This window comes from Exophiala bonariae (genome assembly GCF_035927105.1).
Source record: "Exophiala bonariae strain CCFEE 5792 chromosome Unknown scaffold_4, whole genome shotgun sequence".
In the NCBI taxonomy this organism is placed as follows: Eukaryota; Fungi; Ascomycota; class Eurotiomycetes; order Chaetothyriales; family Herpotrichiellaceae; genus Exophiala; species Exophiala bonariae.
The window spans coordinates 799,723-824,105 of NW_027042479.1; the positions used below are offsets into that span (position 1 = coordinate 799,723).

General features: G+C 49.2%; 8 protein-coding genes across 8 annotated transcripts; 2 read left to right on the forward strand and 6 right to left on the reverse strand.

The window, feature by feature from the left end:
• Positions 1-649: 649 nt before the first annotated feature.
• On the reverse strand, positions 650-1,947 carry GPD1 (glycerol-3-phosphate dehydrogenase; the record flags this gene model as incomplete). The annotated part of the gene is made up of 6 exons (XM_064853399.1): positions 650-681; positions 740-910; positions 961-1,645; positions 1,713-1,776; positions 1,835-1,848; positions 1,900-1,947. 6 exons carry the CDS (start codon positions 1,945-1,947, stop codon positions 650-652), a joined length of 1,014 nt encoding a protein of 337 aa, XP_064709798.1.
• A 1,054-nt stretch (positions 1,948-3,001) lies between these two features.
• On the reverse strand, positions 3,002-3,686 carry LTR84_009861 (uncharacterized protein; the record flags this gene model as incomplete). The annotated part of the gene is made up of 3 exons (XM_064853400.1): positions 3,002-3,393; positions 3,447-3,607; positions 3,661-3,686. 3 exons carry the CDS (start codon positions 3,684-3,686, stop codon positions 3,002-3,004), a joined length of 579 nt encoding a protein of 192 aa, XP_064709799.1.
• Positions 3,687-5,858: 2,172 nt separating this feature from the next.
• Positions 5,859-7,603, reverse strand: LTR84_009862 (uncharacterized protein; the record flags this gene model as incomplete). Its single annotated transcript, XM_064853401.1, has 8 exons — positions 5,859-6,181; positions 6,278-6,345; positions 6,415-6,797; positions 6,848-6,915; positions 6,984-7,020; positions 7,075-7,256; positions 7,326-7,461; positions 7,526-7,603. 8 exons carry the CDS (start codon positions 7,601-7,603, stop codon positions 5,859-5,861), a joined length of 1,275 nt encoding a protein of 424 aa, XP_064709800.1.
• Positions 7,604-9,440: 1,837 nt separating this feature from the next.
• Positions 9,441-11,052, forward strand: LTR84_009863 (uncharacterized protein; the record flags this gene model as incomplete). Its single annotated transcript, XM_064853402.1, has 3 exons — positions 9,441-9,970; positions 10,017-10,397; positions 10,449-11,052. 3 exons carry the CDS (start codon positions 9,441-9,443, stop codon positions 11,050-11,052), a joined length of 1,515 nt encoding a protein of 504 aa, XP_064709801.1.
• Positions 11,053-11,918: 866 nt separating this feature from the next.
• LTR84_009864 (uncharacterized protein) lies at positions 11,919-12,880 on the reverse strand (the record flags this gene model as incomplete). The annotated part of the gene is made up of 4 exons (XM_064853403.1): positions 11,919-12,297; positions 12,352-12,483; positions 12,537-12,788; positions 12,840-12,880. 4 exons carry the CDS (start codon positions 12,878-12,880, stop codon positions 11,919-11,921), a joined length of 804 nt encoding a protein of 267 aa, XP_064709802.1.
• Positions 12,881-13,382: 502 nt separating this feature from the next.
• Positions 13,383-16,720, reverse strand: LTR84_009865 (uncharacterized protein; the record flags this gene model as incomplete). Its single annotated transcript, XM_064853404.1, has 2 exons — positions 13,383-16,430; positions 16,490-16,720. 2 exons carry the CDS (start codon positions 16,718-16,720, stop codon positions 13,383-13,385), a joined length of 3,279 nt encoding a protein of 1,092 aa, XP_064709803.1.
• Positions 16,721-18,968: 2,248 nt separating this feature from the next.
• On the forward strand, positions 18,969-20,618 carry LTR84_009866 (uncharacterized protein; the record flags this gene model as incomplete). The annotated part of the gene is made up of 2 exons (XM_064853405.1): positions 18,969-19,286; positions 19,407-20,618. 2 exons carry the CDS (start codon positions 18,969-18,971, stop codon positions 20,616-20,618), a joined length of 1,530 nt encoding a protein of 509 aa, XP_064709804.1.
• A 490-nt stretch (positions 20,619-21,108) lies between these two features.
• LTR84_009867 (uncharacterized protein) lies at positions 21,109-23,169 on the reverse strand (the record flags this gene model as incomplete). The annotated part of the gene is made up of 1 exon (XM_064853406.1): positions 21,109-23,169. One exon carries the CDS (start codon positions 23,167-23,169, stop codon positions 21,109-21,111), a length of 2,061 nt encoding a protein of 686 aa, XP_064709805.1.
• Positions 23,170-24,383: the final 1,214 nt, after the last annotated feature.

The window sequence follows — 24,383 nt, forward strand, 5'->3', positions numbered from 1 at the left end:
TCACATACCTTCTTGGCAGTAGGCCAGCTTTTGTTTGCGACCTGTCAAGCCTGAATCTGGCAAAATCGATAACTCAGACCTTGTGAACTGAACCCAACAGCGTCCAGTTTTTGTCGACCGAGACTGTTGTGGGCAAGACGGTTGTGAAGCTTGATGATTGTATCCCAGTTGCAAGTCGCCGGTTTAGTTCAAGTTGGCGGCGTTCACTCAGGGAGGTGCCAAGACATAATTGCACGTGATCTCTCGAGGCTGAGATCACGTGTCGGCTGGACTTCGGCAAAACACATCCCACATCAACCCTTTGTTCCCGCTGGTTCACTTGAATTTGCAGCTGTCAGATTCACACTTGTTGGCATTCTACGCGAACACACCACACGAGACAGAAGAAGGATTGAGTTTGATGACCCGAGAAATCTCTGGATTGTGTTTACTCAAAGAGCACAGAGGTCAAAAGTTGGAATTTGGACTATGTAGAATGCCTCAAAAGAACCAAGGCTAGCCGATTTCGCGTGGACGTGCCCCTTGCTAGCCGTATTTCATAGCACCTATGCTTTTCGTTCCCCAGAGAGCCATTTCCTTGTATTCAACCTACGGCCATGGTGGATTCGGGTTAGATAGCCGCTCCGCGGATCTTACTCCGGACGGGAATTTAGGCGTTGCCGTCAACCTTTGAGATGTAGGCTAGATGGAGACGTCAGTAAAACCATTCCGATATTTTCCGACCGGATAGAGCACTTACACAGGAGATCCAGAACACGTCGGGAATATCCCCACTCGTTGTCGTACCATGAAACAAGCTTGACGAAGTGGTCGTTGAGCGCAATTCCGGCCTTTGCATCAAAGATGGAAGAGTTGTTGTTGCCGTTCAAATCGGTGGAAACGAGATCGTCTTCGGAGTATGCGAGGATGCCTACCAAATGTCAGTTCACTCCATTGCAGTGTTTGAGTGGGGAAACATACCCTTCAGCTTGCCCTCGGAAGCCTCCTTGATGACCTTCTTGATCTCATCGTAGCTGGTTGGCTTCTCAAGGCTGACGGTCAAATCGACGACGGAGACGTTGGAGGTGGGAACGCGCAGAGACATGCCGGTGAGTTTGCCATTCAGGGATGGAATGACCTTGCCGACAGCCTTGGCTGCACCGGTGCTGCTGGGAATAATGTTCTGAGCAGCAGTGCGGCCACCACGCCAATCCTTGGCTGAAGGTCCATCCACAACCTTCTGGGTGGCGGTGTATGAGTGAACAGTGGTCATCAAGCCTTCCTTGATGCCAAAGTTATCGTGAATGACCTTTGCAAGGGGGGCCAAGCAGTTGGTTGTGCATGAGGCGTTGGAGATGACGGGAATGTCGGATTTGTAGGTCTCCTCGTTGACACCCATGACGAACATAGGAGCATCAGCAGATGGGGCAGAGATGACAACCTTCTTAGCACCACCCTTCAAGTGAGCAGAGGCCTTGTCAGTGGTAGTGAAAACACCGGTCGACTCAACAACGTAGTAGGCACCAGTGTCGGCCCATGGGATCTCTGAGGGGTCTCTCTTGGTGTAGAATTTGACGGTCTTGCCATTGACGATCAAGTCATCACCGCTGACCTCGATTGTGCCCTTGAACAGACCGTGCTGGCTGTCATATTTGAGCATGTATGCCTAGAGGGTAGGATATTAACACTTTTTGTTTCTTGTGGCCGGGCCGCCCGGAATTGGCATGACGTACAGCGTAATGGGTCTCAATGAAGGGATCATTGACAGCAACAACCTCGACATCGTCGTGCTCAACGCTATAGTAGGCTTGTCAGAGAACGAGGCTTCGGAGTCCGAAGGATAGAGGGTACTCACGCATTTCGGAAGACCTGAGATCAGATTAGCTAGAAGCCGACGAATTCAGCTTGCTGGTGACTTACGATACGTCCAATACGACCGAAGCCGTTGATTCCAACCTTGGTAGGCATGTTGATGTAGAAAGGTATTTAGGATTGCTGCAAGAAGGGAGACAGGTTAGTTTGGAGCACATGTAGATGCATTGAGCTTTTATTTCAATGGCAACCAAGGATAGGGATATGCTCCACTCACGTAATTGAAGATCAGCGTCTGAGTCAGTGGTTTGAAAGGAATCAGAATGGTGATAGAGTTGTAGAAAGTCTGCAACTGTGGTGTGATGAGTGATGAAGGGAGCTTTTTGTTTCTTTTGAGCAAATGGTGGGGCGGTGTTGACGTTGAGGGGCAGGGCGAGTTCAGCAAAAGTTATTGGAGCCAAACCACTTACAAGGAGGGGAGTTGCGGCCTTGGCGCCCGGGGAGCTGCTAGACAGAGAGCTGTGTGCGATGCAATTATCGTTCACGATAATGGAAGATCCGTTCGTACGATAACTGCACGGACTCTGATGAATCTTCTCGGATGCTGTGAGCTACTAGCAGACAATCTCCAGAGACTCCAAACGGATGAGCTTTTATATCCACGGATGGCCTTGGAAAGTCGACGACAACGGGGGGTTCCCAAGTGACTCAACACCACGTTGCTTATCACAGCCTGCTTCGTTCTTCCTGTGCTGATGCAAAAGCAGCAGGCAAGCGCGACTTAATCCATCCAATCATCTCGAGTCATCTCGAGTCACTTTGGTGGTTGTGCGGCACCGGAGAGCGGAAGAACCAATCTTCCATCATTTCTGCCGTTCTGCCGCGCTGTTTTTTGAGGTGGCGTTGGGGCAAGCTTGTGAGGACACCCATCCGTGAGCTGGCTCGACCAATCCTTTCCCTACCTGCATGGACGTGGGTAGTATCCGTATCCCGCCTTGGGAATACTTCCTGTTTCAAGACCCTGAGAACGATCATGTCTTCGCAGAAGCAAGAAAATGCGCAGCCATAGCCGATCGTCAGCGATTTCCACAAGCACAAGAGGCAAGGTGAAAATGATTGTAAATGCAAATGCAGAGATCTATTGTCCACGAGACCCGGATGTCTATTTACTGGTCATATGCGCACCTGGTTGCAATTGGAATGGCTTGATCTATTCCTCCTTTGCACCGCCACGGCCAGCGCGTTCGGCTGCCTCAATACTGGCCTTGTCACTCTTCGTCTCTCCCTGACCCATGCCAAATGGTCCTCCTGCGGCTTTCCATGGTCGCTTGAGCTCACCAACGGCGGGCTTGCCAAAGAGGTGAACCTTGACCAGGTTACCTTCAAATGCACCCTTGAGCGGGATGATGGACTGAATGAGCAGTGGGTTGGTATATTTGAGATAGATATGCATGAAAGCCATCATGCCAATACCCATGAGCTGACTCTTGTATGCTGCGCCGAGTTGTGTTTGGTCATACTCTTGCACGGTAGTCGTTACCAGTTTTGGTTCTTCACCTGAACCCATTGGCGCTGGTTCCACATATTTTAGTGTGGTTAAATCTGGAGGACCGTGTCAGCGCATCTTCAGGTTCCATGATCGTTGTCGTTCCTACCTCGCTTGGCTTTAATCTTCATGCCGATGAAATAGTAGAGTCCGAAGATGAGCAGGTTTGACACCACGTATAAGATACGCACGCCCGTAAGGACTTGAGGATCATCAAAGGGAACTCGTTTCGAAACCTGCATCATCCCAAGGATGATCACCAAGTTGGTGCTAGACTTTGGTTAGCAAACTAATGTCCATTCCCATGTCTGGAGCATGCCTACATTTGGGGGTTTGCGAAGTTGACCATGATGAATGACGCGAACGTGCTCACTCCCAAAAGAATTCAGTTGAACGTGGGTGGTAGAATTGGGGAAGACCGTGAAGTTGCACGAATATAAACAGTTGCCCTCACAGCAAACGACCAAACGCTGTGGAAATGGACAGATCTCCAGGCCACAGTAACTTTGAAATTTGCCCAACCTTCTGCCAAGGCGAGGGCCTGGGAAATCGAACTCTCTAGAAGCTCACGTGCTCCAACCGAAGTACTACCGGCAGTCACGAGCGTTCCTAACCTCCACCCCTCTCCGCATCTCTTCTGTACCTCTCCACGGACATCAAGTTGATGGTCGTGTGTGCATGTTCGCCTGATGTATATGAGGAACCGTACGAGGCTCTGTTGTCTGAATATGCAATTTTGCGACGGTTCATTCAGAAACCGACATCTGATGGACAGTAGCTCTGCCAAGCTTGTCAAACATGGTAACAAAGGTCTTCATGCTTGAAAGCAGGTAGGCAGGCAGAAGACTGTGGTGGTTTCGTTCGGTGGTGAACCTTTGGGAGTTGGGGTCAACCGAGACTTGCAAGACATTTCTATAATCAGATGCTGAAGAGACCACAGAAAGGAAACGCACTACTTCGTGAGGGCACGCTTAAAGTCCTGACTTGGTCCTGAGCATCATTCAGGGACTGGTAATCAAATGGTCCAATTCACTTCGGAGTACTGCTAATCCTTGGACGAACTTGGGTCTAACATCAGCAAATGATCGATAATGATCGATCTCAAAAGTGAGACCACATTATGCAGTTCTATATCCAGTGCTATGGGACCTGCGAACCTGGTCCCTCATGACGGAGATCAATTTCTCCTCTCATCCGGATGTATATACTGTAACTCTAAAATATCAGCGGTCTTGAAATCCAGGGTTCTACGACTGGAAATCCAGGAGCCTTTCAGCAAGGAAGCCGTATGGCACTCATACTCGTTCATGTACCTTTCGACTCCTCGATCGATTAACAGAAACATGAGCAAACATGAGGCCTTGCCAACAACGTCCCCGGAATACCGATTGTGTATCCCGAATTATCGCCTCGCGGGCAAAATCGCTACTCGTTATGCATCATCCCTGTCAGGTAGATTTTCTTTCTACCCGTACTGCGTTCATCAGAACCTGACCTTGGAACACCGATCCGCCACTTATTCGTCCCACCACTAACTGACCAGGTCCACTCCTATACCCTGCTGTAAGTTGACATATCCCACACCTGAGGCTCTGATCGACAGACAGCAACCCACCAGTCTCAGGAGTGGGCAATCCCATCAGATACTCCTTAATATCCGCCGTTCCACAGACAGTGATGGGCTACTCCATCTTTCACTCTCGTTACACCGTTGACTCCATTCTTCCCAGATGAGCTACTTCGACCGTTACAATGCGTTGCGCCACTTTTCGCTCGGCCTCCACCTACATTTCGTCTTTGATGTTATCCTTGATTTTCAACCTTGTTTCCGGACCCCCTCAGTCTGAGAACCGAGAATTCAATGAGTACAGATCATGCTGTATCGAGCATGGCTGACTATTTCTCTGTCTACCCAAACAGTATGTGCTCCGAGAACACTCCTCTCTCTGATCCACTCCATATTCTCCACAGAGTATGGATGCCCGCCAGAAAGAGCGTCCCTGGTTGTATGTACTTAAACATATTCTGATGAAACGAAGTTTTCCCGAAAGTGTTTTCGTGTCGTTGCCCACAGACCACCATCGAGATGAGCAGCAGCCATTTCCTGTCCCCGTCCAAGTTTGCCCGGAAACATCCATCAGCACAGCAGCCTCTTACATAGAAAGTATTGTTCCAAAGCCACAGGCAACACAAGGAACCGAATCTCTGAGCCTCTAGTAGTTGCGCCTGCCACCCCTCCCGCCGAGATCCCATGGCCGTTCTTCAATATGTTCTCCCTCTGTTCTATATATGACATTTCTGGGTATTTGTAGCATAAGTAGGATAATACAATCGTCTCCCTCCCTTTTTTTGACCTTCCCTCTTGGGACTGCTATCCCCAGGCAAGTACTGGGATTGATGGAGCATTTATACAAAAAACACAATCGACTTTTTGAACCTCGTCACTGTAAACCACACCACCGACAGATACAAACGTAGACAAGCCCGCCACGAAAGCACGCGACCTAAGTTCGAAATATACCTACCAACCACTCCTATCCCTCTGATTCTGCGCGTTGCCCGCACCGTCGTGCGGTACAAGTTCAATATCATCCGAGTCGCCACCGGAACTCGGCGCCGGAGCAACAGTGACCTGATGGCCAACCATGATCTTCTTGGAGTCGATGCTACTGGGCATGGGAGACTTGGAGACGCGGTAGGTGCGCTCGTCGCTGTGGGCGTCCGTGCTGCCGAAGCAGTTGGGGAAGACTCGTCTCAGCAGTGCCCGGATTGCCGGTAGGCAGCAGCAGATGATGCTGACGAAGGCTTCGAGGACGCTCCAATAGGCTGTCGGGACGTTGTCGTCTGTGAATGGTGCATTGTTAGTGGTTTGGGGTGGAACATTGCACCGAGGGTGGAAGAGTCGGTCGCGGGGTAAGGTTTCTTGGATATGAGACTTACACGTAGCGTTTGTCGTGCTTGCAAATTGAACCAGAGATTGTAGACGCACAATGCTGACGATGGTAATACTTTACGTTGTCAGCAGGAGGACACAAAGCGGCTAACACAGGCAGGCAAAATAAATAGTAAATACTCACAAGAACCCAACCGAAAACATGAGTATCAAATGAATGAGCCTGCGACGGCCAATGTGGAGCTTAAGCAGTTCAGGAATAGGTAGAGCGATGATGAAAATATCGAAAATGATGTTGATGATCGCGTGTGCCCAAGCAAAAGCATTGAAATTGACACAATGGCCCTCGAATTCACCGCTCCAGCCATTCCACCCGAACGAGATCGGAGTGCAGTGAAACACAACGGTCAGAGTGAAGGCCATGATATAGGCAGCGGTGATCACGAGCGTGACAATGATGACTCTCCGGAATTGTGGGGTGGGAAATACCCGTAGATAGAGCAGGAGGATTGCACCTTTGGTGAAGCCGATCACGGCCATGTAGAATATTTCGGTCAACCATGTGAACTGGTATTGGTCAGATGGAGAGGGTTTTGAGAGACACAGAGGTGTGTTACCTGGACTATACGTGTGACTTTATCGAAAGGAATGGTCCAGATGTCCTTGCCAAAGCCGTCACTCGACACTATCAGGCACGATCAGTACTAGACCATAAAATACCTGACCATCCTCAAGGATAGGAAGAAAACTTACTGATGAACTCGAGGACACCCATCGGAATAGCGAAAACCTATTCGACTCAACATCAGCGTTATAAAGATTACGAATCCAAAGTTGAGCTTACCAGAGCCAGTACAACACACAAGTCAGCCCATTGCAGCCTGCCCCAGTGAGGATAGCGGTCGGCAATGCGTAGTATGACACAAATGATAGCGAGACCACCAGAAACTGCGGTGACGATGGGTGTAACGGCGGTGTTGTCGCGAACAGGTTCGCTACAAAGCGTCGCAGTGGCATTTCTCGCAGCTGAATACCTCTCCCAAGTCAGAATGCTAGCTTCTCGACATCATAGCGTTGATTCCTCAGGGAACTTACATAGACTCTCCTTGATAGTACAACTTGTCAGCGTGCAGCCCGACACGGTGGTCATCAACTGGACATCTGCACAGATGCAGGCAGCATCGGTAGGATCGCATAAGGAGCTCGCGAGCGAAGTTCCTAGACATTCAGCCTAACACGGACGCCGTGGGTGAGTACTTTGGAAACCGTATAGGAGCGACCAGCAGCAAACTTACAGCGCATGCTGGCATGGCCTGTGCTTGAATCAACGCAGTGAAGCATGATAAAAGCGAAAGCACCAAGCTCGTCTTCATGTTGTCTAGTAAAACGAATCTGTGATCGTCGACGGCGAGTTAGAAAAAGGATGTTTGACAGCCCCAGTAGAGGATTGGATCTCGACAAGTCGTTGACATCTTGCACCAGCTTGGACGTCATATCATATACGTTGTGTGACCTTGCTTCGACGTTGGAAAATTCTCTGACTTAACAGGACCAGGCACTGTAACTCATATGGAGCTTCACCAGGAGTATCCCTGGATAATATGAGGAGCCCACATCCGCGTCGATCGTCTTAAGGGCGCCCTGGCGTGAGGGCAGGGGGGTTATGTAATGCTTTGGCTAGGTACCCCAGGAGGCCGAGTCGGAATGAGGATTCCTGATGTGATGAGTGGGGGGTGTCTCACAGGGTCTATTGAGAAGGTTACGGCTTAAGCGGCAGCACCCAGTATGTTCTCGATCACACAATCAGCTGTATGTGTTCGAAAATCCGTGTCGCCTGTTGCAAGTATGTCGAATCAGGAACCTGGGGACAATATCCATGAAAACGTCTGGATAGATCCAGATCAGATGGTTGAAACGTGAACCAAGCAGACACCTGCAGTAGTGCCCCACGGAAACAGAGTTGGACAAGCATTGTCTAACCGTAGCTGGGTACCTCGCATTTTGCAAGGGCCATGTTCAAACAGATATCCATCGAGAATTTTAGTGGTCTGGGCAGCATAACCCCCACTTTCCAAGCAGGTCCCACAAAGGTAGCGATGAATAGTGAAATATCTGGGTCCGTGAGTAGTCATTCATCCGTGTGCCTTGCGATGAAAGTGCTCTTCGAGACATATTTTGTTGTACCTTGAGCATTGGCCTTAGATCTTAACACCGCCCTGTGCATGGGAGAGAGCAAAGATGAGTAGCTCGCAACAGATGAAGTTCGTCGTTGTACATCGCAGGCGAGTTCTCGCGAGCACACTTGTGGTTCCCCACTATTACTGCAGAGATGGCATAGCGCTTCACCTCGGCGGTAGGATCCGCTGGGCCGCCCGGCTAGTCAGGTTTTCGTGCTCCGTACCGACCACCTAGTCTCGTCGACCACCTCGATGGAGATGCTTGCAGGATATCAGGCTCATACCCTGTGGATAGTCTCACACAGACTGTCCATTGGGGTCACGACAAAATGAGAAAACTCGCCCTCCCGATCCTCAAGCCACCCTGTTGAACCCCCGGGTTTATTTGCGATCGTAGTTTCGCAGGGTGTTGAGAAGTCATTGGATACCTGGGGTTGAGGTGGAAAATGATCTTCGTGGATAGCCAGCCACGGGCGTCGGATGCACGGTGGAGAAACTTCATGAGGCGAATGCGGGCAAGTATGTGGCAGGGATTTATAAAACAACTAGGGATAAAGTATGCTAAGTTAAAGATTTTCGTTTCTCGCACTGTATGAGAAATACTTCTCTTGTCAATGTCGTCCTGTATGCTCGTACCGTAGGCGGCCAGGGAAGAATTAGCGAACTCCACTCCAAGAACCAGACCAGATGGATTAAGATACTTTGATGCTAGTGGCACACCTGTCGAATAGCATGCTTGTGGTTACCAAGGAGGGGTTATCTAACACCCAGCTCGTACAGGTGATCCAGTGCGGGACAGGTGGTGCTCAGCATATCTGGTGGAATTGACAGCAAAGGGTGTGCTGGTGAAACACTGTTTTCTGGAATAATAAAATCACGCTTGCTGCTTGTCAATTCAAGATTGACTTCCGAAAGCATCTTACCGTGCTTCCCTTGAACTGTGACGACCCTACCAGTATACCTTAAATCCAGGAATCACCACATTTAGATCCGAAGGTACACAATCAATCCCAGGCGCACTGTGACCAGAAATATGATCTCCATATCGGTCTTCGTGCATTTAGCATGGGTTCTTGTTGTCTACTGGATCGCATGGATCGTGTATGCCAGGAACTTTCACCCACTCCGGAACATTCCAGGGCCATGGCTTGCCTCGGTGAGCCGAGTGTGGTATATGATCCAAATGATTCGTGGAGACATGGAGAAAACCCAGAGACGACTGCACGAGCAATATGGACCGTTGATCAGAATCGCACCAAATGAGCTTGCCTGTGCAGCGCCTGAAGCTATCAAGACGATATACCGTACCCAAGGGGCCTTGAATAAGACCGATTTTTATATTCCATGGAATACTCAGAACTTCAGCAAGCACAAGGACATGTTCACGACCCTGAATGATAAGACTCACGCTGAGAGGAGAAGAATTTTCAACCATGTGTACACTCTTTCTAATATACTCAAGTCAGAGAAGTATATCGATAAGTGCTCGGATTTGTTTCTGGAGCGTTTGACGGAGTATGCGAATGCCTCAAAGCCAATGGATCTGGGGAAGTGGTTACAGATGTAAGAAGGGACCCAAACTTTCTGGAACCATCGTTAATTAGGATAGGTACGCCTTCGACGTGATTGGCGAGCTATACTTTGGTCGTATGTTCGGTTTCATGGAGAATAGCCACGACCATGAGTCATGGATTCAATCCTTGGACCTCCTAATGCCTTTCGTGGTCATGACTGCAGTGGCGCCGACTTATGTACGACAGTTGATACTGATGTCGGCTCTTGTCGTGCCAGGTTCTTTAAAAGCATTGAAAGCGCTCGACACCATCGGCAAAGCTTCCAGAGACTGTGTGGCCAAACGTTTCGCGAACAAATCAGAAAGCACAGAAAATCGTGCCGATGTCCTCAATCAATTGTATTCGATCCATCTCGAAAAAGGAGAAAAGGTCGACTTTGGTATTGGCGATATCGAACAAGAATCATATGTTGCTCTGTGAGTTTCCACTAGGGGTCAAGGTGACCGACGGACTCTAACGAACGCCAGGTTTGCAGGATCGGATACCACCGCCATAGGGTTCAGATCAGTCTTCTATCATCTCATGAAAAACCCCGAAGCATATGATAGACTGCAACAAGAAGTCGACGAAGCGGCGGCTAATGGTCAGCTCAGCTCACCAGTAGCATATGCAGAAGCCAATCGACTTCCATATCTCTGTGCCTGCATCAAGGAAGCTCTTCGCTTACATCCTGGTGTTCAACTGACCATGGCGCGTCTCACCCCAGCGGAGGGTCTCGAGGTTTGCGGTCAGTACATCCCAGTAGGATACCGAGTGGGCATGAACCCGGCAGTAGTCCACTACGACAAGGCTGTGTTTGGGGAGGACGCGGATGATTTCAGACCTGCGCGTTGGCTGGAAGGCGATGCGGCAGCGATGGAAAAGGTTATGTTGCATTTCGGAGCTGGAACGCGAACTTGCATTGGAAAAAATATCTCGCTTGCGGAACTGCACAAGCTGATTCCGTATGTGGTTCGAAATTTCAGGATTGAGATGTGGGAGCCGGAAAAGACTTGGACGACAAGGAATTTGTGGTTCTGCAAGCAGGAGGGACTTGACGTGCGTGTAATAGCAAGAAAGAAAACTGGATAGGCCGGGATTCAGGCAGAGACTGTATTCTCGGGGTGGTTGCGACTGGCGATCATCAGTCCCGGGGAAGCACGTTGAGGCGTTGACATGTTACGTGTCAGATATCTGACAGCGGGAGGTAGGCATTGACAAGCACGTTGCGACATGTGTGGCCAAATGCGTGGAACTTCCAACGGGTTTCGAAGAGCCAAAGATCACTATCCGTACAAATTGCATGAACTTCGGATGCGAAGATGGTGGATTTAGGTCCCTGATACAGTGGGGTAATAATGGAGCTTGGGGGAACGTCATGAAATTGACCCTGGCCAAATCCTCGACTTACACATCCGTAACTTAGAACAGCCAAAGTCTGGCTAGATTGACAGCTTCATATTATTCCCTGCGTGGAAGTCCATCCCGCGTGAAAGCGAGGTATGATCCAGCAGGTGACCCTAAATCGTCCCACTTTTCTATGTCCGATCATTTCAAGAAACTGCAATCGCGTAACCTGAGATGAGAGTGGCAGTATCGCCGAGAGAGCCACCGCGTCGGAGACGGTGTCAGCAGCACTGGGCCTTCACAGCCTCGAGAGCATATGTTGATGCTTCCATATCTTCGGCTCTGGCTTCTTATGAGGACGCGTCAATGTCCCTGAGAACATTCTGAGTGCTGGATCCGACGGCTGGTTTCAGTTTCACCAAGGATTCACATCGATGTTCGTGGGTTCGTGGTTAATACATACCACTGTGGCGGATTGTTCTAGGTCGGTTCGCCTTAAGCGGCGCTCGAAACTGTCCTGAGACGTATGTCTGAAGACTTTTAATTTGCTCACGCGTTCAACCGGTACTGTGAACGGTTCGACAGCTTGTTTTGGGAGCATAGAGATGAATTCACGCTCCATTCTCAATCTCAACGTCGCCTCCTTCCTTGCTGGGTTGTGCAGCACCATCCATCAAGACCTTGACGCCCGACTCGGGCCCTGGTAGTGAGCCTCCCCCGGGCATGACGCTGCTGAGATTGCCTTCTTCGTCAACGAATTCAAACCTGTAACGTGAGAGATAATGCGGTATAGCACTCAATTGAGGTCCATAACGTGCAGTGTTGTCATAAAGCTCGAACAGTGGTACCGCGAGGAGCTTCATGTTCTTAGGCACGCTAAGAACCTTGTTAGGTGGGAGGTGGATAAGATACAGCTTCTTGAGTTCCTTTGGCCGAGAAACATGGGCGGGAAGGAATGGATATAAGAATGTTTCGTGGTTGGGCCGCCACCTATCCCAGATTTTAGCACAAGGAATGCACGTCGATAGATTGGGAGTCACAAACCATTGTGCTAAACAATCTCCAATCTCCCAGTCTGTATCCCCTTCCTTTGGATTTGTTGGTGCCAGTCTGTCGTTTAGACGTGACTTGAATCCTTCGATCTCGTCCGCGTCGTGTGGTAGATAGTCCCCTGGTCTTTTGAGACTATGTCAGTGGAGTTCGTGTCCTATTTGCTCGGAAGAACGAACAGTTTGAAGAATGCATTTGCGATCTGCAGCATGAGCACGTGGGGGTGGTTATGCTCATGGCATACTAATATGCCTTCACAAGTCCTCCTCATGCCGTAGTTCTCATAATGCTCTTCTAACCTCTTCAGTCTCGCAAGAACAGATGGGTCCTCCTCTGGCTGCGTCTCCTTTGTACCAAAAGTGTAGTTGGAGAGAGGGAAGAGTCGAAGTACAGGAGGCTGGTTTGCTGTAAATGGAGGTGGAAGTATTGGACTACATAACAGGTTAAGTAGTGCGTGCGGACAGCTCATCACTTGTACTCACGGATAGGATGACTTCAGAGTGGTGGTTGTGAGAGTGCTCATGGTGACAAGAACCTAGGCAATCTTGTGGGGTTGCGTGAGAGTAATGGCGGGGGATTATAACTTCCTGCTCTCCTCAGATCAGTAAGCAGGTCAACTACTGTTGCTGCAGTCAAATTGTTTGATCTGTGGGAGCACGGGTTCCCCATATTCAGGTTGTTGGAACCAATTTACAGACGTGAGGGTTCGACGGGGTTAAAGGTCGCGTGCATCGGAGATAAAATTAAAAGCGGAAGGTGTCCCGAGGATGGTCAGTTGGAGGGCAGGAGTGTGCACAAGGTATCGGAGCGCACTACGAAGACAACAGCCTTGGTCTCAAGCATACACATTGATCAAGTATTCATGAAAGTACGCTTTCATTCTTTGCATAGCTTCATACACGTACCCTTGCAGGTTGTCTATTTCTAATCTAGACCCTGGCGAGACTGTCCGGAAACACCTTCGCTAAGCAAGCCTTTCTCGAAGACACTTGACATGGACACAATTGCCTCCCATTCATTTCTCCTCATAGCTTGGATTCCAAGTCTTCAAAGTCCCGAATATCAGCCACAGCCACTGGACCCTTGCTGACCTGTAAGTCTGCCTTCCATTGATATGCGTCCTTGATGATTACGGGGGCTGGGATCTGTGCAGCCACTTCCGCTCCATCGGTCTCTGCAACCACAGGCTTGAGCTTCAGAGCCACTTGGACTTGAACAATAGCTTCCTTCATCTGCTCCATAACCTCGGCCAGCTTGACTGCTGGCAATGAATCACCAACATACTTCTTGATTGCCGCGGTAATGCTTTGTGCGTCACTTGTTTCAACCGATTCGAAATGTTCCTTCAAAGCTGACTCTTGAACATCAACTCCAAGTGATCCTAGAACCTGTCCGAGCAGACCGACTAGTTGTGATTTTTGTTCTTCGGGAGATACCTCAGGCGGTGTTGAAGATGCTTGGGCTTCAAGATGTATTGAGAGTTTGGCTCTTGTGGCGGATTCGGGATTGATATACTGGGCGTAAAATTCTTTGATATCATCTTTGGTCAATTTCCGGATTTCAACCACATCCCGATCGACTTGATGGAAATTGAGATACTCGCCACTGATGTAAGCCCACAAGCGGTTGGTCTCAAAGTCGAGATTCTTCAATTTCTCCAGCCGCTTGTTGACCAAGCTTCGCTTGTGGCCTTCAAAATCCTCGGTCGACATCGAGTCCAAAACAGTATTGATCTTGAGAAGGAAAGAATTGATCCGTGACTCAAGGTAGCTTGGGTCTCTCTCACTCTGAATGAGTACTCTGAAACCCATCGTGACGGCTGCTGGTCTCACACCACTCCACACCACATAGCCAAGTTGTTCCTTAGTTCTCAACTGGTCAAATGCAGGTTCGTCCGTGATCTGTGCAAATAATTGAAGTTTCGATCGGAGTGCTAAGTCCATCACGTGACCCACATCCAGGTAATACTCAATGGCGTGGTTAACATTAGCAGGATCGCCCAGAGTGTGCTTGTACACGAAATTGCTTCCTGGAGGAATGATCATGTTTCTCCGAAGTTGCCACTGCGATGCAGGTAGAGCACGCGGCTTCAATGTGGTCTCAACCAAATTAGCAACCTTCTTGGCTTCCTCTTTGTACAAGTTACCGTGAGCAAGAATCTCGATATGCGCTTGTTGTAAGATCTGAGGTGCGAAGGCCTTGACATCCTCGACAGTTACATGAGGCAGTTCGGCAGCATAAGAATCATTCATCCAAGAACGCTCATTCAACAGCCATCTGGTGTAGTCGCCGATCTGATAGTATGGTTGTTGATAGCCCCAGTTTCTGTATTTCCGTGCCATTCGTTCTTTGATGACATCAAATCTGTCCGCCTGGATCTCCATATCTCTGATGGTTATGAGGATCTTTTCCAGTAGCACGGCCATCTTATCGTTGTAGCCATGGACACCAATGTCAACACCGAGCATATGTGCCGAGATGTCGTAGGAAAGACCTGAGATCTCTGCGTCGTAAGAATATGTCGAAAGCGCGTCCTTGACGAGATCGACAAAAAGAGTTGCTTTGACATAATTCAAGGGAGTGGCGTATGTGACCTGATTTCGCAGCTTGATGCTGAGATTCGCTTTAGGAACCCAAAACGTGTCATCCTTTTTCCACCACAGTCGTACCAAGTCGTCATTTCGTAGTAGCTTGGGCGTCTTTGCAGGTTCTTTAACCTCCAGCTTTTCAACGTCCAGCTTGGTGGGAATGAACTCATTCTTGTGGGGAAGATGAAGTTCTTCTATTCTGTTCTCATTCGGGGAGTTGAGAGCTTTGCGGATGTCAGATAGTACATCGCTTGGGATCTGATCAATCTTGTAATCAGTCCCGTACCACTTTTCCTTCTGATTCCAATCTCCAGGATAGTCTTGAGCAACCAACATTAGCCTGAAATTGTCCTCCCGAAGAAATTGCATAGCATTAACAATTGCCTTGGCATCAAACTTTCTGAATTTGCTTGTACTACTGAGCAACCAGTTGCGCGGCAATCGCTTTTGCATGACACTGCTTGTTCCACTGGTGAAACGACTTGCAGGAGACTTTTGCCGGAATCTGAAGTCAACTTCTGCCATATTCTTCATTTCCTGATGCATCCATTCGACAGGAGGGTTTGCCTTCATCATGCCAATATACTTGAACACAATCTTGGCAACTTCATGATAGTTCTGCAACCCCTTTGGTGTCAGGCCGACATCGATTTCAAACAAAGCAGATCCAGGGCAAACGGGCTGGTACCCAGCCGAAAGTGTCTGGGCAAGGCCTCTCTCTTTGAGGTATGCAAGAACACTGCCGGGTCCCTCATGGCCAATCAAGTGGCTGATATACCTGGCTGGTTGAGTTTCGTACATATCATCTTCGTCTTGCCATGGGAAACTGATCTCCAGCGAGCGCATTTCCATGACCGGCTTGGCAAGAACCTCCGTTAACAGTTGTTTGTCGGAGAGCATTTCAACGCCATCCCATCGATTCTGCTTCAAATCCTGGTTCTTGACTTCGGAGAACAACTCAACAACCCATTGTTCAAGATCCTCGAGAGACTCACGGCCCAAGACAACAAGTTTCATACGATTGGCGGAATAGTGGCGCTCGTAGAATCGGATGAACTCTTCACGAATTTTCACACCTCTCTTCTCTGGATCTTCCTTCAGAGTTTGAAGATTGCCAGTGGAGAAATGATGGTAAGGATGAGCCGGGTTGGATAAAGACTTGGCGAGCTGTGATAACCGCCATGCATCGCTCTGGAGGTTTTTCTTGTTCTCCGAGTCAACGGCCCTCAATTCACGATCGAGTGTATTCTCTAAGAATAGAGGCTTCACGAAGAACTGAGCAAAACGATCTAAAGCACCATATAATGGTCCTCGTGAGGTACTGTTTCCTTGGCCATTGGCCACGGACCCATTGACAGGCTGATCATTGGATTCGTTGGTTGCGGCACACTCAAAGAAGTAATTTGTTTGTGTGGCAGCAGTGTATGCATTTGAATGTCCCGAATTTGAAGAGAGGTAAGAGCTGTACTCATTCTCGACCGGATACTGTAGCACGTCAGAGATCTTCCTTGCACAACGAACGTAGACTCGGAGTTCTAGCTCACCTTTTCAGTCCCCATGAAAAGCAGGTGTTCAACGGCATGTGCCATGCCTGGCATGTCTTCTTCGTCCGAAAAATTGCCCACATTCACATTTAGACTGGCACTCGCTTTATCGGTCTGTGCATCATGAACCAGCAATGCTTCCAGCTTGTTGGGCAGTTCAATGACCCGATAAGATCTGTCGTCGAGATCTGGCTTTTCCAGATCATCCGTGATCCGCCGAACTGAGCCCATGACTGAGGCAAATTGCCGACTTGAGGGAGACAGCTGTGAAGTAGGGCTCGACATAAGTGACCAACTGATGGGTCGCTGTCGCTGTCGATAGGCAAAGGGAAAGGTAGAACGTATGGCAAGAAACGAAGGTATGAGACGGGTAGACAATCTCATCTAGAACAAAGAGAGACAATATATTCTGTCTCAGACAGGCAGACAAACGCGTCACAAGGTACAAGTGAAGGTGGCGTACAGTGCAAACGTGAGCACTGGCAATTGATTGTCATTAATATTACTGACTGCACCGCACCTTGCGTCCTCAAGCCTGGCAGTGACGGGCCGCCTTCTCCATGGCGAAATCACAAGTCGGTCTGGCTCAGTGAGGTAGGTATGCCGGGGTTTGGGGTTAGGCTCTGGATGGATCCCGAGGCATGTAGTAGTATGAAGACTGGGGTTTGCTATCAACGGCGGAGCACTGTCAGGAACTTCTTCGTTTGTTTCCTTTACCGCCTTTCAAGCTGGTCAAGGATAAGCCTGGAATTTGTGGCATCATAGCTCTATGGTATCTGCAGGTGGTCACGAGCTATCGTGCCCTTGGTGGTACAACCACAGCATAACTGCCAATGCCATGCCATGAGTCCTTCGCTCCTGCCATCATTCCGTGAAACCCACCACAATGCCAAGACTTTCTGAGGACCTTTGGGGTCTCCCCAGTTCCAAGTTCCAACCTCATCCTCCTTTTAATCATCACAGCTGGTGAACGCTGTGATTGAGTGCTAGTACAGGGCCGAAATCTGGAGTCCAATATTCTGTCTGCGTTCAGGTGCAGCCGGCGTTTCCATAGTAGAAACATCGGGTTTGCGTGATGTTCTCCTGAGCACACCCCTAATCCGCCAGTCATCATGGCAAACAGCGGCCACCCTTCAGTAAGTCAGTAGCGGATGGATGCTTGATCGATAGCTCTTGATGTGCTCCATCCTTGTCCTACCAACCTCCTCTTGCTGCTGTGTAGGGCTAGCCTAGGCTAACTGCCTGTTAATCGCTTGTCGCCACTGAGGTCAACACCTCCTCTTATGGCCCAGGCTGTTACCATGATTGAAGGTGTGGACTCTTGTTTGACTTGACATTGACTCCTTAAACATCCATATGTAGGTCTTTGCAAACGGCCATCCTGTCTTACGGGATATTGCTGCAGCACTGTCGGGTCGTTCCGATCCCCTCCTCTACTCCCCTCTAGTTTGACTGAATTTTGTTGGCAGAATTTTGATTGGTCTCATGCTTTTGCTACACACCGAGAGACAGACAATCCGATTTCGAGTTCGCTCACCTATGTGTTGATCGGTGCACAGCCTGCCATTCCCGGGTTAATCTATGTGTATGCACGTTGAGGCTTGCGGTGGATGTACCGTGGTCATAATTAGCCGTCCACAACCACCATAGGAGCACGGCAGGCATCCTCAAGCTACTCTTCCAACACCTTCAACACCACAGGCAACTCGATGTAAGTGTTAATCGTCGTTTTGATAATACCTAGATACCTACCTAGTTAGGTATGTTTAGATCAGCCTTGGCGCATTCGCAACGAGCTCCACAGCAAATCAAATGCCTGATCACGTCTTCACAGATCAGGATGTTGCAACGGCCTTCATCCCACCTCATAGTATTTCGATATTCCTGTCTGATATAGACGGTGTTCTCCTTTCAAGTCGCGTCCAATGCTTACGAATTTGGACAAAATAGGCAATGGCTCCGTGTTCAAAGGTGAGGTCTAGCGAGACATCCATCCTACATGAGTGCGTGCTACTTTTTATCAATACTCAGAACGTTGTGGACGTGATCCTGTCTCAAAGGACTGGAGACTTGCTATTCGCAAGCATGAATGTTCGGGAGGCTTTTGGTCTACCTCGATCTGTCGTCGAGACATCACAAGAGCCATACCACCAACTTATCGGCTGGTGGAAATCTCCATCAACTGATAGTGAATCTCAGTATTTCAACACCTGAGTGGGGTGGGGGATTAGCACGTTTCCATGGCTGTTGCTGATGCCATCGACGTTGCCGTCCCTCCCTGCAACAACACGCCATGTGAATGGATGAATTTTTTCCTCACTCCACTCGCTTGAATTTCCAGGACAAGCTATACCCAGCAAATCGTCTTGCAGTTCGCTATCTCAGGAGCATAAAAGACGAGGATTGCCCAGCTCGTCCAACTTTTGCTCTTTCGACGTCACCTCCGCCCCAGCGTATCTGTTCATTGACTTCGCTCAGAATGGGTATCTCAAACGCTGAGAGTAAGCGTCTCGATGAGAACTTGTTTGCGATACCTGCTACGACAGACGCCATTGGTGAAAAGGCACGATCCGCAAGCACGTCGTCTCTTGAACATGACCCAGTTGAGGACATTGATCCCAAAGAAGAGAGGGCTTTTGTATGGCGCCTCGATCTCTTTTTCTTGAGCATTGGCTTCGCCTCATATTTATTCAAGTATCTGGATCAAGTGAACATCTCAAACGCCTACGTGTCTGGCATGAAGGAGGATCTCAATCTCTATGGAAATCAGTTGAACTATTTCACAACCTACTTCAATGTATGTGTGGGTTCCACTCTTCAAGCGTGCCGCTTTAAACATCAACCTGGCCGCTTAAACAATCACTCAGGGGCACCCCCTGCTTTTTCTGCCTGTAAAGCTAATTGAATACACGAGCAGATCGGCTATATGGTTATGTTATTTCCATCCTGCATCTTAATATCATATGTGGGACCTTCAGTCTGGCTGCCTCTTGCAGAAGTCATATGGGGAATATTGACTTGCTGTCTATCTACTGTCACCAAGGCAGAGCAAGTATATGGACTTCGCTTTCTCATTGGCTTCTTCGAAGCCACAGCATGGCCAGCCTACTTCACAATGATCAGTCAGTGGTATATGCCGCACGAGGTTGCTCTTCGTATGAGTATTTACAATATCGCACAGCCTACTGGTGCAATGCTATCTGGCGCGATGCAGGGTGCTCTGGCAGAGAACTTCAACGGCGTTTTAGGCCGCGCTGGATGGCGCTGGGCCTTCATTATAAACGGTGCTTGCACTATCCTCGTCGCCTTGGTCGCTTTCATCATTCTCCCGGGATATCCAGAACGGCAGAATCCATTGTCAAAGTTTTACCTCAAGCCTCGGCACATTGAGATTGCTCTGGCCCGCGCACGTCGAGTAAAACGAAAGCCACAAATTGGCATCACTCCCAAAACCTTTCTACGTGCGCTCACATTCTGGCAGTTATGGGCGTTTGCCCTAGCCTGGCCGCTTGGAGGAAATTTTACGCCGACCAACTTCTACAACTTGTGGCTCAAGTCATTGAAGAATCCAGACGGAACGAAGAAATATGGCGTTGGAATGTTGAATTACCTTCCCATCATCGGCCAGGGCGCTCAGCTCGTTGCAGAATTGCTATTCAGTGGATTTAGTGACTATTTCGGCACGCGTTTCCCTTTCCTGATGCTTCACTCAGCCATCAACATCACCTCTCTGGCCATACTCAGTGTACGCCCGAGCAACGAACATACATATATGGCTGGCTGGTATCTGAACTACCTCGGAGCCGTGTCAATGATGTTGCTATGCTCGTGGGCCGTCACAAATCTTCAAGACGAGCCCCAAGTCAGAACACTTCTATTCGCAACGGGTACCTTTTTCGCCTATTTGATGAACGCCTTTATTCCAATCGCTGCGTTCCCCGCCAAAGAAGCGCCCAATTGGAGAATAGGTGCCAAGTTGTACCTAGGTTTCGCAGTCTTCTCCACTTTCTTGTTTGTGGGTATCTTCTTCGCCTTCAAATGGGAAGACAAGAGGAAGGCCACGAAAGCGGTCGAGGACGTATCAATCGAGGGCCCCACCACTGATATCAAGGACCATGGCAAAGCTTAGTTGGACATTTGTGGGGAAAGAGGGACCAGCTCTGAGCTACGAAGTACATGTCAATCACTTTTCTCCTAAAGTAATTAGGGCCTTCAGCGGCGAGAAAACACACCAAAGAAGCACCCTAATGCTGCAATTAGCTCTGGATCTTGTGAAATAAAATGTCTCGTGTAAAAGACACCGCTCCAGTAGGTTTGATCGTAACCCACGAACCGCACCCGATTTACTTGAATTAATGTTTGAGATATTAGAGCCTGGCGTTTCGTCGGTATGTCGCAATGAGCTTCTCTAGGAGAGGACCAATTCTTCCCCTCGACCACAATCTGATGCTTCATACAGACTGCTCGCTCTATGTTGCTTGCTTTGATCTAATGCCGTCGGCGTCAGGACCCACGCACACCATCCTGCTAAATCAGCCAAAGCGCACGCTTCGGCCCGGTGGCTCGCTCCGCACCAGAGCCGCAGACAGTCGGATTGGTCTTACCAGGAGAGCTGAGCCTTACCAGGAAAAAGTGTCCACCTCCAACTCGAAAATGGTCTTCTCATGCCTTCCGAGTCTGGCCACCACGGCACGGACATCATCGCAAAGACCGCCTGGGCCACACACCACGACACCAATGCTCTTGTAGCCAGCTTGAACTTCCGCGAACAACAAGCTCTCAACATCAATTCTCTGGTTGATGAGTATGTCCTTCTGCCCAACGCCATGAAGTGCAGATTGCAGCTCGTTCACTAGTGCGCTCGAAGTTTCTTTCATGCTCCAGGTCAATCTCACGTTGGGGTGTACATTCAACCAGGCGAGTAAGCCAGTGATCCCGATGCCACCACCGATCAGGATGACTCTGTCACAATCAAGTAGTGACTTGGAAGAGTATTTGGGGTACGGGCCGTCCAGAAAGGTCAGAAGCTTCGAGTGATTCTTGAGATGCTTGGTCATGCCGGTATTTTTCTTGATGAATAGACTGATACCTATTGTGGTCTGGATTGGCGTGTCAACGGCGCTGGTTACACTGGGCTGTTGTCCCCCATGTTTCTCTGAGTTTTCTGAAGAACTGGTTTCGTGTACCGTAGCACTAGTCGGCACGTCATGTTTTCTCCACGAGGATAGATGCGCGGTTGAGTTAACAGAAAATGGATGATTTTCCCACGGTCTGAGTGATGTGATCGTAGGGAAGTGCACATAAGCGTGAATTCCAGGAGCAGTACCCCAGCGGACTCCTGGAATGTCTACTCGTACATGACCTTGCCCTACGTCTGTCACAGTGGCGTAGCGAGCCCTATTTTTGATAATGCGAACAATGCGCATGAGGCGGTCAAAGACCCACACCGCTATTGCAGCGTAGAGCCAGTACTCGTGGGATCCCTTTTTTCCGAAACGCAGAATAACATGATACCAACACGCGACGATAAGGATCACCACAAAGAGGATGTGTTGAATGAGGAAGACCTCATATGACCACCTTCTGAGCCAAAGACTGTTGGAGAAGAGCATTACAACGGCAAGTACTGTGCCAACGATGCCCCAGGAGAAGTAGGCTTGTGGGAAGTTCATGGCGTATATCCCGGAGCCCTTGTAAGCGATCAGAAGAGTCAAAGAATGCACGATGGCAAGTAGGATGAACAGTCTGGCAACCCAGCGGTGCAATATCAGAAATGTCCCGTGGCTCCAGTTCGTCAACCACAGCAGAATATTGTTCCTACCCGAGAAGAGAATCGTTAGTGGCAGGATAGCATATCCGAACTCTCCAGTCCGGTAGCCAATATATGCGTTGATCTCTTGAGCCTTGTTGTAGCCCCATGGATGCGGTTGGGCAGAAGTGTAGCTGACTGAACTGAGAACCAAGTTGAGGACGAAGAACATGGCAATGTACTGAAACTGGCCCATCGTGGGTGCATTCCCCAAAAGCCAAGGTAGCGGTCGAGCGTGGTAGCGTCCAAAGATGGAAGGGTACACTAACCAAGGGGTCGCTTTTGCGTACAGGTCTGCCATGAAGGGAGCATAACCAGCCCAGCTTACGAGTACTGGTGTGGCAAATCCAACCACGAGGACGACAAGACTATATCGATTGAGCAGACTGGAGTTCTCCTCAAATATTGGGTAGAAATTCCGATACATAGCCAGTGCTGCAGAATTGGGTCGCATCGTAGTGTTGAGAGTGAGACCTGCACTGTACTCTCCTTGTGGGGGTACACCAATCAAACCGAGTGCCTGGGTATAAAGTAAGGTTGGGGGCACAGTCGGGTTTTCGGTGACCTTCTGCGCCCACCACTTTTCCAGCTCCCAGATTGGCAGTTGTTCCTGGTCAGTACAAGTCACGTTGAGACAGTACGCTAGGCTAGTGAGAAATGCTTCATCGCTAGCATAGCAGTCAGGCGGCGTCGTTGCACCATGAGAATGAGCTCCTCCATGATGATGAGGTGTACAGGCGAGCGTTGCAGCAGCAAGAGAAGCTCGGCAGGCAGTACAGCAGTATGGCTTGTATGCGGTTGTCCCCAGACCCACGAAGGCCGCAGAAGCAGCGGTCAACAGGAGACTTCCTCGGAGCAATAGTGGTAGCATTCCGCTCTGCTGGAGTTGATGAAGTGATCACCCTGAGACCAAGCTAGGGAAGTTCTCGTATTATATACTTACTAGGAATGCATTGCTAGTGGAGACTAAGTGCGGGATGCTCGGCGAGGGAGCGCGTTCAACGGTGCCAAACGTATATTGATATGGTTTCCAAGACGCAATGAACCTCCACAGAGACCGTATTCATCAGTTTGAACGCCAAAAGCAACCACTACGATCGAGTAGATGCTGACTTATTCAATGGTATTTTTTCTTGTCACTACGATTGGGGAGAGCCCGTGGCGTGAAAGTGGAACCCAGAAACTTGCTCATCTCTCGCCATATTGACAAGCGCTAATTGGAGGAAGGTGGACCTCGAAGACACTAAACTGCACCTGCATCAACGTGCAGACCCTCCATGGCCTAGTGACAGTCAGCAATAGTGTGACTCGAGTGTCCAACGACGAATCGTAAACAACTACTACGTGTCTACGACGTACGCCAAACCTGAGAGTCAAACCACACGTGAATACACAAGGACAGATAAATCTCCACAAGGCAGGTAACTTGAGTCTTTCAAATCTGCCCCAGACTTTCATAAATGTTCATATTATCAGCTACCATTGTCAGACTCCAGGCTTTACTGACGTTGATCGAGCCCATACATCTACTTCCTCGAGTATTTAGTACCTTAGGTCCTTGTTGCACAATGGAGAGCCTTTTGTGCTTGGAAAAAGAGCCCTTCAGATACGTGCCCAGAATAGCCAAATGCCCCAAGCCGTGTACTTACGAGTACTGGGTACCATCGTCGTACCACACCACCACTTGCAGCACAGCTCAAAGATGGAAGCCTTATCGTGGCTTGATAAAAGCTCGAGTTAGATGACCACGCTATCATACATTTTGTGCTGGCGGGGGCCGAGCCTAGGTGATAACTACCTCACATCGGCTATCAGTGCTCCAAGGCTGAATACCAATCAAACTTTGAGCATATTTCTAAGGCTGACCCAATCTATTTCGGTGTGTCAGGGGAATCACGACAGGAGATTTCGAGTAATTGTCCAGACTTCATTGATACCAAATAGTGGTGCACAAGTTATAAACCCCCGATGTGGCCCTCGAAAATCACCTGCGATTGGGACCAGTCCTCATGTTCCGTCTACAATTCAGTAACTCATATGTGAATCGTCCCCGATGTGGAAAGTATACAAACTTTCCAACGAGTC